Source organism: Trachymyrmex cornetzi, unplaced genomic scaffold, assembly GCF_001594075.2.
Source record: "Trachymyrmex cornetzi isolate Tcor2-1 unplaced genomic scaffold, Tcor1.1 scaffold45, whole genome shotgun sequence".
Taxonomy (NCBI): Eukaryota; Metazoa; Arthropoda; class Insecta; order Hymenoptera; family Formicidae; genus Trachymyrmex; species Trachymyrmex cornetzi.
This window is the reverse complement of record NW_017299289.1, coordinates 17,680-34,524: the sequence shown is the minus strand read 5'-3', so window position 1 is coordinate 34,524 and position 16,845 is coordinate 17,680. Positions and strand designations below refer to the sequence as shown.

The following is a 16,845-nucleotide window of genomic DNA, read 5'->3' as shown; positions in this document are numbered from 1 at the left end:
TGACGACAACATTAATGACGTCTTTACCCTCTCGCAGCACTGCCACAGCGTGCTACGATGATTTTTGGAACGGTGTTGGCAGTACTGCCAGCGCTGACAAACAATTTTGGAACACAGCCATAGACAGCCACTAACGAATTCAAACTTAAGCGCAAGAACTTTGTTGTAAATATGATAAGAAAGCAATTCTGAAATTGAGACATGCATTATACCAGATTCTTATTGGTACATTTAAGTTAATAATTGGAGAGCGACTTGCCATAAAAGGAAGAGGAACGTGTTTTATTCCTTCAGCTGCGCCTGATTTTGGGGATTTGTAAGAGGTCGCAGTTTAAAACATTAAAACGCATCTAAAGAAAATCGTCGGGTCGCGTACGCTTTCTCGGGACGAATTTGCGACATTTCTCTGTCAAATAGAAGCGTTCCTTAATTCGCGTCTTAAGGTATATCTACACACAAACTTGCATAGCCGCATAACCATATGCATAATCATAATCACAATAAGATCTAGACAAATGCATAATGTATGCATAAGCATACAGAAACTAACCTTGATAACTTGTTTCATGAGGTTTAACTGCTATTGCGTTTTTTGTCAGATTCTTTCGTTTTGATTGAATATATGCGTCGAATAAGTTTTAATTAAATAAGAACTTTTAACCACTTTAGTTGCTTCGTCAGTGTTACAGGAAATACTAGCTTCTTTGTAAACAGATTATAACGAATATAAAATTAATAGATATCACTTGCTGTAGCATGTATGTACACAGTTTTTGTGAAGTATTATTTTTGTATTCGCTATAAATTATTTTGTTATTTTTCAATGACACGTCAGTCGCTTACATTCAACATTTGTTCGATTAATTCCAGGATTAATTAATTTGAGGTGGTAGAAGTATTCTAAATAATCGTTCTAAAATTTGTAAAAGGCATATGTTAAAATCATTAACATGAATGAAGATGAACATGTATTATATGCAACTTATACATTACTGCTGTTACAACTTTACTATTATATGATATTAAGAAAAAAAAGTTATCGTTTCTTAAGAAGATATAAAAGAAGATGGTGGATTCGTCCCATTAATAATATGAGATCTTATTAAGGAGATTTTATGCATCTGTTTCAAGAATTGAAATATGATGTAGATATATTTTTTAAATATACTAGGATGAATAAAGATACTTTTAACTTATTACTTTCAAAAGTACGACCTTACTTGCAAAAAAATAATTGGCGAGCATTGCCTCCAGAGCAACGTCTTATTATGACACTCAGGTAAAATAGTCTGAATATAATTTGATATAAATTTTTCTCTATTGATAATGTTATTTTTTCATGCGAAAGTAGATATCTTGCATCGGGTGATCAAGTGACGTCCATAGCGTTAGCATACCGTGTTGGATTATCAACTGCACATTCTGTGATTCGAGAAACATGTGAAATAATTTCAAATGTATTGGGCACTGAATATCTTAAGGTATCAATCAATTGATTTTGTAATGAAATTATTTACAGATGTTAAAATATTAGTAGCATCACACCAACGATCTAATTAAATTTGAAGGGATTATTATATATATAGTATTTCAGATTGATTGTGTTGCTAATCTGAAAGTAATTGGCACGCAGTCATATTTCTGTGAGATAAATTTATTTACATGTTGATTATTTCGAACATCCGATAGCATTTTTAGGTCGAATTTGTACCGATCACCTGGGTTGGATTAATGACATTGTATGTTCTATTATTGATAAAATATGGCTGGTATTTACAACTGATTCTTATATTTAAGACTGTTTAAGTACAGTCTTATATTTAAGTCTTATATTTAAGTACAGTCTTAAGATCAATCAGAGATTATATTAGTATCTTAAAACATTAACTGTCTCGAAATAAAGACTGACTATTAATACCGGCTCATGTGTGTAACGTCAATCAATAGATTAATAATCCAACTTAGGTCAGTGCAAATCCGCTCGAGCTATATTTGACTGTAATTATATTGCTCTTGTATTTAGTTGATTTATTTATAAGCAGTTCTGATAACAGGTTCCGATATTCACTATAATGTTAATATTGTTTAAGGACGTTCTCCGACTGCAGTTGTGCTCAACCTAAAGTTTACTCGCGTCCACACAATCGCCCCTACACACAGAAAATATTAGTTGACTATCACCGTGTGCGCAGAAGTGTAAAAATGATCCTACTGCGTCACTCCGTGCGATGCGGCAACGCTGCCTTTTCGCTCTGTGCTTTGTGTTGTGTTAGTAAGGTTATGGATAGTGTCTGCCCTGCTTCGGGTATTGCATCTTATTAATTTTTTGCTGAAATTACGTGATCGCTACCCTGAGAAAGTACGAGGTTATTTGTGTTGTCACGCGTCACGTGTTGAGCGTATACGACGCGACGTTGCCAAGTCGTCAATACCTCTCGCCTTCGCTACTGCCGCCGGTTGAAAAAATAGCCGAGCTACTTACTTTGTTAAATGATTTCTTAAATATAAATACCGGAAGGCATATTCAGGAAAATTTCATATTATTCCTTGTAATATCAAGTTTTATGTCTCTTTGTTTCAAAAAATTCTAAAGAAAACTTTGTTTACAGTGAATAAAAAACCACTTTCGAATAAGCTTTAGATAGGGATTCTGTGTTAAACGTTTCAACTTTGAAGTGGAATATCTCGATTTTTAATCCCGCAACGAGTACTGAGCTTCAAAGTATATATGTTCAGAACACTAAAACAAGCTTATTCTGTAAGTTTCAGAAAAATCTAAAGAAAATGGATTTTTCGGAGAACGTCCTTAAGGTATCAACATTAAACGAATAGAAAAACATAAGCACAGGATACTGGCAAAATTGGAATTTTCCGAACACAATAGGAACAATAGATGGTAAACACATCCAGATACAAGCACCACCAAAGTCTGAAAGTCTATATTTTAATTATAAGAAAACTTTTAGTATAGTGCTTATGGCCATGTGTGACCATGAGTATAAGTTTACTTTAGTTGATGTGGGTGCTTTTGGCAGTGATTGTGATGCTGGAGTATTATCTAAATCGGTATTTGGAAAAGCACTGTATGATGGAACACTCAACATATCTCATGAAACTAGAAAATTACCTCAATCGAATATAGACTTGCTTTATTTTGTCGTTGGTGACGAAGCTTTTCAATTGCATAAAAATGTAATGCGTCCATATCCTGGTAGATTTTTAAGTAATGATAAAAATATATTTAATTATCGTTTGTCACGTGCAAGACGCGTCATTGAAAATGCTTTCGGCATTTTGGTATCAAGATGGCGAATACTTCGTCGTCCAATATGTGCTTATCTGTCAACAGTAGATCGAATAGTCATGGCATGTATAATTTTGCATAATTTTTTAATGACGGAAAATGCAAAACAGCCTGCTTGTGAACAAACTTATTTGTCAACAGTAGATCGAATAGTCACGGCATGTATAATTTTGCATAATTTTTTAATGACGGAAAATGCAAAACAGCCTGCTTGTGAACAAACTTATTGCTCATCAAATTTTATTGACCATGAAGATGATATGAGAAGAATAATTCCAGGAATATGGAGAGATGAAATGCCAAATATTGAAGGTTTAAGACCTACTAGTGCACATAGAGCAACTCGTGAAGCCTATGAACAACGAGAAACTTTAACTAAATATTTATTATCACCTGAAGGCGAAGTTACATGGCAATATGAACGTGTACATGAAGGATTTAATAGTGATTTACTGTATGAATAATATAATATTCTAAAATATGTACTTAATTTTATCTTCTATTATTTTATCATAGAAAATATAGAAATACAAATTATTTGCAGCAACTTAAATTACCTATAAGCTAATCATATAAGAGTGACAAGCGTATTTAGTTTGATTCTATATTTTTTGTTTTAACAAATTTAAAACTTTTAAAAAGTGAACTGTATATATATTCAGTCTTATACGCAATAACTTAAAATTATCAAAAATTTTTTTTCAACATAAATCAACAAAAATTTCATACTTAATTATTTTGGATAATAAAACATTTGATAGCATACTTATATTATTAAATTTATACTTATACTATATTTTTAATTACTAACTGTTATCACAAAAATTTTTGTCACAATATATATTATTTTCGGAATTAAATTAGTTGTCTTAGAATAGTCTTTGTTTGACAATTGCACAGGCGATAAACTAAAATACTGTTAATTCAGGAGGTTAATTCTGTATCTTTAAACAAGATAAAAATTATTAAAATGAACAAATTTACTCGATATTTATCAATGAAATTGTAAGTATTCTAATAAATTCGCTTTAGAAATTTTCACCTTGTTTCAAGATAGAGAATCGACTCAATTAAACATTACCTTATAAAATGAAAAATATCTTAATGTATAGATAATAGACTTTGAAAAAGAAACAAAACTAATGTATGACTAATCATAAAAAATGTTAAATAATGTTGTTGCCAAGAATACCAGTAAAACTTTCTATACTTTGCACCCACTTTGTCCATTTCTAGTATATATATAAATGTTTTGCGGCTGTAGAATCGGGTGTTTATCCATTAAACGTATTTTTCTAGAAAGATACAAATAAAATGACTAGTGTCAATCGAGCTAAATATACTTTTTAATATAAAAAATAAAATCATAAAAATTTACCTTTATAACTGGTATAAAATTTTCATTATCTGTCCCTTTAACTCAGTTTTTCGTGGTTCTTCTACTTTGCGTAACTGATACGCAATACTTTGACAAAAATGATCATCTTCGTCCATTTTTGGTTTTTGTAAAATATGTTGAGTTACAATAGATGATAAGTTCTTAATTGATGTCTCTATTTCATCTGTCTCTTCTGTTATCTTCCTCTTATTATATTTTCTATTCTCATTTATCTTATTTTCCTTATTTTCTTTATTTTCCTTATTTTCAAGCATAATTTTCATACGTGATTGTATTGATGGTATACATGATTTATCAGTATTAGGAGATAAGGTTGCAGCAGAAAATTGCAACAAAGATTGGGATGAAATCGAAGATGAAGACAAGGATCGTGATGGTAACGATAATGATAATGGTTTCGGCAACTCATTGTCAGATGAAATAGGATTACTAAAAAAAAGAGATAATATTATAATAGCTATTATATGTATTATAAATATGTATATATAAAATATATATACATATATGTGTATATTTATAATGTATACAATTATTTGTATGAATATTTATTTAACTGTAAAGCTCTTAAAATTATTTCTAATTTGCAAACAAAATAAAACTTTTATGTTACTAAAGATTTATATTTACCTGTTTGCAGATGCGACTGTATGTGTTACATATTTCAGAGTATTTTTTGGCTTAGTAGTAAAATATGTGCCTTTTGATGTAATATTCGAATAAGTTCTATAAATATCATATTAATTATATATAAATAAAAACATATATATAATTTAGATTATCTTAAAATTAAGATAATAGTTAAACTTACTTTCTAGTTTTGACAAAACAATCTAAAAATTTCATTTGATCATATAATAAGAATGTAGATCTTGTGCATGCTGCACTGCCACTACGACTTTCTAATTCCCTTTTTTTCTTTTCACGAGAAAATTTTTCTCGAAGTCTTTGCCATTTACTTTGACAATCTGTAACTAATGTACAAACACAAAAATTACATTAAAAGAAAGATTAGAAAGATTAGAAAAATCATATAGAGATGTTTAATTATATAAAAAATTACCTGTTAATTTTAAAAGAGAAGAGATTTCCAACCATGCAAAATCCTTTTTTCGTGTATTCTTGAAATCTGTCTGACTTTTATCATAAAGATAAGGAAAGTTTTTAACAAGATCAATCAACGTAGTGTCAGTGTCTTCTTCACAATATTCATATGTAAGATCTTGATTTTGATCATCCATGACTTTCTATTTAAGAAATATAAAATGCTGTCCTGTGTGTATTTATGTAGGTAATCATTGAGAATAATTACTCCTCTGCTTCAACTTCGATGAAATTATCTCATTAGCGTTTTTACACAAAATGAAAGAATTTGACAGAAAAAAGCGTCATTCTGCCCTGCAAACCGAGATATTTATCGTTTGACGACTCTATTCAGGTTAACAAATCTGTCGCGACTACAAAATACTACTGCAAGTATATAAAGTAATTCTCAAATACTGTTCTATAAGCATCTCATTGGCTGATCGGCTCTGCATACGCATCACATAAAAATTTCAACAATATGAAATTTTCTGCTTATGCATATGCTATATTTCTGTTCTACACGACACAATTAATATTTTCTATATTAAGTATGTGATTGGTTCATTTCCTTACGTAAACGATTATGTGTTTATGCACGTTTATTCATACACCATAAAAATTTCAACATTATGCACGTGCCATATGTACATGCTATGAGCCAATATGGCGTCGCTTATATTAGCCATGTGATTGGTTCACGTTTTTATGCATATGGTTATGCGGCTATGCAAGTTTGTGTGGATATACCTTTAATTGTTGTGCTTAACCATAATCTAATTAGTGATTTACCCATGCTCGCTTTGGATCATTTTTGATAGGTTGCTATCACTCATAGCTATCCCGGGAGAATCCGTGATTACGATCGATTCGAATAGACTTTCGTGATGGCAACTCATGTGTTCCGTTCCGTCACTGTGGTGTGCTTGGTCTCTAGATTATTTAAACTCGTTTTAACATAGAAATAAGTGGTGCAACGCCGCGTCTACTCTTGCTGTCGGTGCTCGTGAAAAACCCACTGCTTATCATTTTTAGAATTCATTATATATGTAAATTTTGAAATATTCTAGGGTTCCTAAGATTCTTCATTTCATAATCTAAGAAAAAATATTATAAAATTTAAAAAAGTTTAACTTATTTTTCCTCAGAAATTGTGTAAAATAAAAATTTTTTTAATATTTCAAAATTTTGCACATATATGAAAACTTTTAAGAGAAAATAAAGACCGTTTTTTACAAGAGAAATTACTACAGGGAAAATACATATAGTTTTGACGATATTCGCTCCTAAAGAAAAAAAACGATATATTTCAAGAAAGTTTTATTCCTAACATAATTTCACAAGAACAAAAGATAATAGTATAAATTAATCTCGAGCTCTCTATATTAAAAATAATATTACAAAAAACTAGGTAACTAAGAGCTAATACACAGTTGTTATTCATATACGTTAACCTAATACATTTCCACCTAATGTATGTAGAATGGATGAATAAAGAAGATTTGTTAACGTACATGAACAACAACTGTGTATTAGCTCTTAGTTGCTTAGTTCTTTTGTAATATTATATTTAGAATAGAGAAAATAGTTCTGTGAACTACTTTCACACAATGCTTCAAAATTTTCTAAATTTTCAATGAAAAATGTCTTAATTAAAAAACTATTCACAATAGTATAAAACTCTTAAAATTTTTACCAGAGATATATCCCTTCAGTCAAAGTTTTGTTTAAAAATGTTTTTCTATGTCTTTTATATTTTTCGAGATATTATTCTATATTATGCATGTATATAGAAATTACATAGTTTTATATACAGATCTGATTGTACAATTTAAAAACTATTATTTTTATAGGATTTTGTTGATTGGATTCACAATGACAAAATTGATATCTTTACAACAAATTGTTGGGATATTAAAAAATGTGATCGGCTCTCTAGCCTGGTAGAATTAAGTATTTTATTTGCAGTAGATAGCTTAATAGAATACTTAATCTATAAAATAGAGGAAAAATTATATTTTATGCCACCAGAATATGTAATTAACTTGTGGTTGTTATCACAAGAATTGAGTTTAAATATTCTCCGAGATGTTTCGTTAGCATTTTGCTTAGATCGTTTCGATGATCTACCACTTAATTCAATTTATGAGCTGTCAAAGGAGAATTTTCTTAAATTAATTGGGAATATCAATATAACATCTACGAAATCTTATTTGCTTGAAGTCGCAAATAAATGGATGGACCACCATAATGTAAGTACAAGCACATTATTTACAAAAGTAAAACTTTTGTAAATATTAAAATGGTATAATATCCTAAATACGAAATACCACTTAAGCTTCTCCTTGAGCAGCAGACCGTTTCGGATAAAATGTGTTTTTGGGGGCAGAGAAAAAGGTAGATTTCAAAAAATTTAGTGTATAGGAATATTTGGGGTTCTTAAAAAAGAATTTGTGATCAAAATTACAGAATTTAAAATGACTGATGCCATATGCCGGACTAAAAACTCTGCTATCGAAGTTTTTATGTAGAATTTAAAGAATGACAAAATAACTTTTCAAGAACGTATTTTTTTGTTTTTAATATGGATATTTATGTGAAAAAGAAATAATGTCCTATGCATCATAAATCTTCCTAAATTTTTATTTTTGTATAAATATTTATCTACATTTTCCTACAATACTAATTTTGTTTCATATTAAGGATTATACTAGTACTTATATTTTTACTTAGATATACATAATAAGTGTACAATGGCTTTAATATGCACCCAGGGTGCACTAGTGCAACCAAGGGAAAACGCTATTATATTAATCATCGAATTGTATTGTAGAATTGTATGTTAACAAGTTAAACACATAAATTTGTTTAATTATATTATTTTGTTTTTAAAAATATATATTATATTCATGATGCAATTCGACATGGAGTATTTTTCATTTACTGACACAAATCGACACAAATATCGTTCTATATTGATTACTCACTGAACACCAACAAAGATAAAAAAATAAACGATGTAATATAAGGGCTGTGAGCTAAGATGAATGTTAATTGCTAATTATTTATCTTCCATACATATAAACATAACCATGAATGTTTCGACTCTTTCTGAGTCATTCTTAATGTAGACATTAAAATTAATTAATGTAGAAATTAAAATTAATTACAATAAAACATTTTTAAACTAAATTAAACAATAAAAAGAGAAAATATTTTTACAATTATTCTTTAGCGTGTCTTATAATAAAATCCCAGTCAATATGACACTGCTAACAATTTCTCAACAGAGTACAATAATTCTTGTTGAAACAAAATGATTTGTATACACGTATCATTAGATATAGTCATATTCTGTGAATCAGATGATCGGAAAATGTGAAAACCGTTTTGAGACTATTAAGAATAACTGTCGAGAATATAACTGTATATACATAGCCTTGTTACGTCCAAGCTCCAATAATGTATGTAGTTAGGTTTGGAAAAGAAAGGGATAAGAAGGGAGAAGCATGGAAGGACGTTAGAGCAGACGCTTTGTCTCGCATGCATCCACGGGAAAGGGATGGAGCGAGTCGAACGCACCTTTTATAGCTCTGGAATATGGGTCAACGTCCTAAAGGGACGCTATAACTCCTGTTTCCAACGAGCAGTGCGAACGTCGGTCCGAATTTCGAGTCAAGGAACTGAATTCTTATAACTCAGGACCGGACCATGTGCGATCTCTGAAGAGCGGTGGGTGAATGTGAGGTCTTATAATTTTAAAATGAATGAAAGTTAATGTATGTCATTTAAAAAATATTCTAATTTTTATTGCTAACTATAAATTTTACAATAAGCATTTTGAATTATTAATTTAAGTTTACTTAAGGTCTTTGTAACAACGGGTATATGTAATGATAAAATATTAACAACTATTCGTTGCGCTTACAAAACTCGATATACAGGATGTATAAAAAGTCCCAGACCCCTTAAATATCTTGAAAAGTAATGATTTTTGAGAAAAATGTTTTATACAAAAGATGTAGGGTTGAAAATGATCTATTGACTGACCTTATCAATTTGACCTAGGATGGTGCCACCAAGGTCAAGTCAAGTTTAAATCGATTTTTTTAAACGAAACATCCTATTTTTGATCCTAGAATCTAATAGCTGTGAGGGGAGTTTTCCACTATAATAAAGTCTCTTTTTGATCAGTACTTTCCAAGTTATGAAAGTTGAAATTTACGGAACCGCCGACATTAGCATTATCTAAGGTATTACGTAGAGATTGCCCGACTAGATTTATGAGTCATGTATGTGCCCGCGAATGTCTGTACCTCTATCTCCTCCTCCTTCCTACCCTTTCCTTCTCCTATCTCACCTTTCCCTCCTACTCTTTTCCATTCCCCCTTCCTCCTTCCCATCCTTTCAACAAAGCTGGAGACTACATAAGCTAGAGATCTCTCCTGTCACTGTCATTCGTTTGAGCATTTGTCATTCCTTTAACCCAACTCGCCTTACCCACCAGTTTTTAATTACTTTCTCGGTTAGACCCCATCGGGATCTGGAACTTCGTCAAGTTTTATTTTTATATCTCTGAATAGAAAACATATTTTTAACTTATCACATTGAAAATTGATATCTCTAGAATAAGACAAAAACAAATAAACAAAGAGGAAACAAACATATTTTATTCTTAAATTACATCATAAAAAGTTAAAGTCTGAATTGTAATGTGAAAAATTGTATTAGTTATGTCATATCTCAGTATGGCGAGCTAGGGTTAAAAGAATATTACATATTATAGTAAATACTTAAATTGGCGTCCCTCCGCAGTCCGATAATGTGCTAGACGATTATAAAAACTTAAGATTGCATTTCTACAGAATTCGCGAGGCATTATTCTAATTATATTTATTATTCGTTGACGTAAATCATTAAGATTTCGAGGTTTAGTATTATAAATTTTTCCCTTTAAATATCCCCACAAAAAATAGTCGAGTGGATTTAGAACAGGCGATTGTGCTGGCCATTCAATGTAACCCCTTCTTCCTATCCACCTATTCGGAAAAACTTCATTCAGATACTGGCGTACTCGTAAACTGTAGTGTGGTGGCGTCCCATCTTGCTGGAACCAAATGTCATTGAAGTTTTGACGAGCGATGTTTCGGATTGCCGGAACTATTTCATCTTGAAGCATGGCTAAGTAATTGTCAGCGTTCAAATTACCTTTAATAAAGAAAGGCCCAATAATGGCTTCATTTAAAATTCCAGCCCATACGTTGACTTTTTACTGATTCTGAGTATGTGCCTCGTACATCCAATGAGGATTTTCATCACTCCAATATCTGCAATTATGTCGATTTACATTCTCGATTAGCTCAAAAGTAGCTTTATCTGAAAAAATAATGTTGTGTACAAATAAAAGATTTCTATCGATATTTAACATTTTACTTTTATAAAATTCAATGCGACGAGCAAAATCATCTTCACATAGTTCGTGCGCCAGATGGATCTTATATGGATAAAATTTCTCCTTTTTTAGAATTTTATGAACTGACATAGGATTGATGTCGTGTTGTTGTGCAACTTTGCGAACTGAATTACGCGGATCTTCGATAAAAGACTGTAGAACATTCAATATTTTATCAGGATTTGTAGCTATTGCTGGTTTACCTTGTCTATTACGGTCTTTTACGAAACCTGTTTCTTCAAAACGTTGTACAGTACGAATAACAGTCAATTTAGATAAACCAATGTCCTCATTCCTAAAAGTTTGAATGAAAAGTTCTGTCACATGTGCGTAAGATCTCCTACGATCATCCTCGCATCATTAAAAGGGATATACACTCCTGTTCAGTAAGCATTATAAAGTATTTTAAATAAATACTTCATAAACAAAGATAACTATGTGGCGATAAGCAATCTCAGAATGGAGTATCACGAAAAAGTATACCTTCTCAATCGCAGGTCACAGAAAGAGTGAACTAGACGGGAGAGATCTCTAGCTTATGTAGTCTCCACCTTTGTTGAAAGGGTGGGAAGAGAGAGGGAATGGAAAGGAGTAGGAGGGAAAGGCAAGGAAGGAGAAGGAAAGGGTAGGAAAGAGAAGGAGATAGAAGTACAGACATTCGCGGGCACATACATACATGACTCAATAAATCCAGTTGGGCAATCTCTACATAATACCTTAGATAATGCTAATGTCGGCGGTTCCGTAAATTTCAACTCTCATAACTTGAAAGTACTGAAAAAGGGCTTTATTATAGTGTTTTGGAAAGCTCCCGACCTCAGCTATTAGATTCTAGAATCAAAAATAGGGTGTTTAAAAAAATCGATTTGACCTTGACTTGACCTTGGTGGCACCATCCAAAGTCAAATTGATAAGGTCAGTCAATGGATCATTTTGAACCCTACATCTTTTGTATAAAACATTTTTCTCAAAAATGATTACTTTTCAAGATATTTAAGGGGTCTGGGACTTTTTATACACCCTGTATATATACATGTATATGTATTATAACTATACGTGTGTTTGTGCGTGTGTGTGTGTGCGCGCGCGGGTGTTCGGAAATTAATTTGGAAGAAGGGAGGAAGAAATTTAGGAAAAAGGCTACTGTGACAAGGAAAGGATGGGGGGAGTGGGAAAGGAAAACAGGTATAAGAGCTTCAGGTGATTGACCATTTATAGCACTTCGGACGCGATTGCGATCTGCATTTATCAAATTTATGGTAAATTTGTTCGGGGGAAAGGGTTTCGCAGATATTTGAAATTGGGAAAAAAGGGAAGCTAAGGATTAGGGATTGAAGTAGCAGCGAGGACTCCGTGATGGAAGTAGTAGCGAGGACGGTGAGGGGAAAGTTCATCTAAGAATTCCACGCTTGATGTTGAATCAGCGGGAGAAACGAGACGAGGAGACGGATGGATGGACCGAATGAGAGAATCGGGAGTTTGAGGCGGTTTTTTGTTGGTTAAAGCGTCTGAGAAGGCAGGTGACGGGGTTCGAGGGGGAGGTGAAAGAGTTCGAGGGGGAGGGGTTGCGCCGAGATGAACAATTACAGGAGAGGGGGACCGAGGAAGAGGATCTTCGACTGGATGATGAGTGTTATTCGGATTATCTAATATGCTAATATTATTAACATTATTATTATTGCTGTTATTATTAAGTCCACCGCGATATTCTAGATAGGCCTCATCCAGGAGCCGACGGGCCTCCCTTAGCCGTTGAACTCGTAGACGTTTAGCCGCGCGGGAAAGGGCGTGCGCGTGGTCAGTCACTCACTACGATTGTTAAATAAAATGTTTTATTATCAGGCTCTGCATAAAAAGGAGGAAGGGAGATAATAAGAGAGTGGAGTTCGCGGATTAGGCGGACTTCTAAATAAGGGATATAGGATTCATCGAAGAAATTGATGAATGTGGAAGGATAAGGACGACAGGTGAGTTATGGAAGCAAAAAGAATTGAGAGTGCAGAGACTGAGAGGGGAATTGGTTAATATTTCGCTAGAGAGTGATCTATAGGTTCCCGAGGTAATTAATTAAAAGGAGTAACTTACTACTTCTCAGCAGCTTCCGGACTTGAGAGCGATTGCTGAAGGTCTGACCTCGGTGATTTCTGACTTTGCGTGGCCGGATGTCCTGCGGACGATTGGACCCAAGCGATTTAGAGACACTAGAGTAACTTTATCGTGTCGCGGATCACAATTAGAATCGATTGGATCGCGGACTGGCGAAGGTTCGTGGTTGAAATTTGACTGATAGCGGACCGGCAGAGTTTCGGCTAGCTAGGTAGTTTTGAACTGCACTGCTGTTCGCTAAGAGTCTCCTTTATATATTCGCCAATTAGTGCTGCCGTATGCAGGCCTAGCGTATGATACTAGTCTAATGTAGGATTAGGAGTAAGGATATCGGTTGTGAAATGAGATATTGGAATACGTGTCTAAAACGACTTTTCGTCATCGACCATTTGCCGGATGTTCGATAACTTAGAGCCACACGTGTCATTTATTAAGGACAACCGCTGTTTCAGTTATAATCCTTATAATTTATTTACTTCTTCTGTTCCTTGGGACAAAGTTCTTTTATTCGTTACTTGGTTCAAATATTTAATCCAACGACTGTGTCCGAGTAGATTACTAGCTTAAAAAGGCAAACGTTATTTGGCTCGTAGCTATCGAAACTTCTTATGGTAGATACAGATAGTCTACCGGTATTACTTGTTAATAACCCTTATGGTGATGACGAGAGAAAATTCTAAGCGAAGAAAAGAACTGTGGAGTCTGGACGTAACAGCACATAAGAATAAAAATTATAAAACTGCACAGTATTGTAAGTAATATAATAAAAATTAATTACCTGAGATTAATAATATAATATAATTACAATTAACATAATGATAAAAAGGATGTTTGTGACGACTTGTATGACCAAATGGAGAAAGCACTCAACGTATCCCACTAGGCACTAGACAATCATAAACGGAATCTAAGATGTTTGCCAAATGTCCATGATACCACATGATATATACAGGACGTAGTCATAATAGTGCATTCTTTCGGGTTAATATTTGACGTATCCGCAGAACCGCTATAAATTAGGAACCCATTTTTCATAAGTTTATGCTAAGGAGTTAGCAGTATAGTAGTACATATAGAGTCTGTGGAATAATAACATAAAACATGGTATATCACAAATTTTATAATTTAAAAATAGAATTAAGGATACAATTTTGCATATTAATTACCAGGTTTGTTTATATTACCGCCGAAGAATGAACGATAAATTCGAATAAAGGGCTAAATTCTGATTGGCTGCAATAAATATGTGCAAAAACACACTATGTCTATTTAAATTATATTATATTCTATTATGCATTAATATATTATAATTCATTACAATAAAAGTTATTCTTAACCACTTGGAATTTTATATAATAAAATCACTTCTTTTTTCAGGATTTTACAATTCCTTTAAATATCTTAAAGAATAAGGAAACAAAAATACTACACAGTATTATATCTTGTGAAAGTACAGATTCTGATGACACTGAAAAATTTATTCATTGTTGGGATGGTAATGATTTTTTCGAACTTACCTCATTTAAATATCCCAAAGATATTGCTAATTATATTACTGGTAAACATATATTACGATGCAGAATGCAGTTTATTGGAAAAAGTATGTAGCCTTTTTTTGACTTTATTTTATTTTATCTAGAACAATATTATCTTATTCATTCAATATTTTATGTAATTTATTTAGGGTACAATTTTTATCTTTGTGGTGGAGAATGGTATAACTCTAATTTTGACACAAATATATTTAACAAAAATGTGTGGCGTTACTCCTTGATATCTAAAAAATGGTTCCTTGAGACTATGTAAGTATTCTATGTAAGAATCCTAATGCATTCTTAAATAAATGATAAGAGTAATAAAATAAATAGTATGTTAGTTGTTAAAATAATTTCTACAAATGTTTTAGTATGCCAATTGAAAGAAAATTTATAACTGCTGCGTTTGTGAAAAACAAATTAATTCTTGTGGGCATTGGATTTGAAATCAGTGTTGATATCTACGATATTTATACAGGTGATTTTATTATACAGTTATTATACAATACGCATTTCATTAATACAATATGAAAAGTATACAGGTAGAGATTTACTAGACATTATGTCATAATTCTCTAAGAAGATTATTATGTATATTTTTTTAGATTAATCATAGAATTGCTTTCATAATTATTTATTAATTTAGTCTTAAAATTGTCTGTCATTAAATAAATTAGTATTTCTTTGTTAATTTCTGCTTTTATATTTAAATATTACATAAATGTGTATAGTTGGGTGCGAAAGTATCTTTGAATTCTATCTTGCTCTTTATCATATTAAAGTGAGCCTTCTTATGTAAATGTGATGGAGAGTGGGCGACTGTGCAGGGACACTTGTATGAGTCGAGGATGTCTACCTTTTTTTTAAATGTATATTAAAAGTAAACAGACTCTCAACTTGCATAGCTGTCACTCTAGTACAATTAGTCGCCCTTCAAAGCTGGCTCCAGTATGCATATAGAATTCACTGGATTTTATTAATGTTCCTAAATATTTTTCTTTTAATTGCGCAGGCTTGTGGACATCAGGTGCAGGAATAGCTTCCGAATATTCTATCATATTTTCTAATTATTCCGTTTTGGATGAAAAATTAATCATATGTGGAAGAAACTGGGCGACTTATTACCCTGATTATGATACTGAAACACTACAATGGAAGCTTAAAGATGATTTTGAATTCTATGGTAAGTAAAATGTTAGCAGAATGTTGGCAGACTGGCAGAATTGATTGAGAGCATGTCAGCAGATCGAAAAAATTTGTTCACATAAACCATTAGATTGACGGCAAAAACCAAGGAAGATCTGTGCAATCAGATAGCAGATTGATAGCAGAAATCAAGTCAAACAGAATGCAATTTTATGGTTGTTTAAATTGAAATTATTAGTAGAGAAAGGAAATTATGGAATATATTATTTTGTATTATTGAAATAACAGCGAAAAAAAATCTCTTACCGCATTGAGCCATTACATATTCCACCGCTCGCTTGCATTTGGAGGTAAGCCAATAAGCGGATACATGCTTATTCGGCAATCTTTAAAAATTAATATTTCGTTGACTGTGTTATGAAAATTGCAAAATGTTACAAAATTTTTCGATTCACAAAGGACCAAGTGTCCCTCTCCGATTTTGATGAGTTTTTAATATATGTATATGTTTTATGAAAATAAGGAACACGTCAAATTTATATATTTACCATACGAATAAAACTTTATAATATCGATGTAAAACCCATTTCATAGTCGAAAAGTAAGAAATATGTGTTTATTTATCTAAGAATTGGAAAGAATACGGGCTTTAAGAGTCAACCGCAAAAGACGTCGCGCAAATAATACACTTATGAAGCTTAAAACTTCTTTATTCAACAAACGTGCTTACATGTTTCGACTCATTTTTTAGCCTTCCTCAGAGCAAACACAAACTAACATATATAAAGTAAAAGTTATCCTGTCATGGTGAGCTCCCCTACAT

The 16,845-nt window shown here is 32.1% G+C and overlaps 1 protein-coding gene across 1 annotated transcript in view; it reads left to right on the top strand.

Annotated features, from left to right (window-relative positions):
• Nucleotides 1-16,059, top strand: part of LOC108764699 (uncharacterized) — a gene marked incomplete at its 3' end in the record, with an annotated part of 19,800 nt that extends 3,741 nt beyond the window's left edge. The window contains exons 2-6 of the mRNA XM_018513043.1: nt 7,637-8,035; nt 14,719-14,941; nt 15,026-15,143; nt 15,248-15,354; nt 15,889-16,059. Coding sequence (XP_018368545.1) covers nt 7,637-8,035; nt 14,719-14,941; nt 15,026-15,143; nt 15,248-15,354; nt 15,889-16,059 — 1,018 coding nt within the window. The remainder of the gene's footprint in view (nt 1-7,636; nt 8,036-14,718; nt 14,942-15,025; nt 15,144-15,247; nt 15,355-15,888) is intronic.
• Nucleotides 16,060-16,845: the final 786 nt, after the last annotated feature.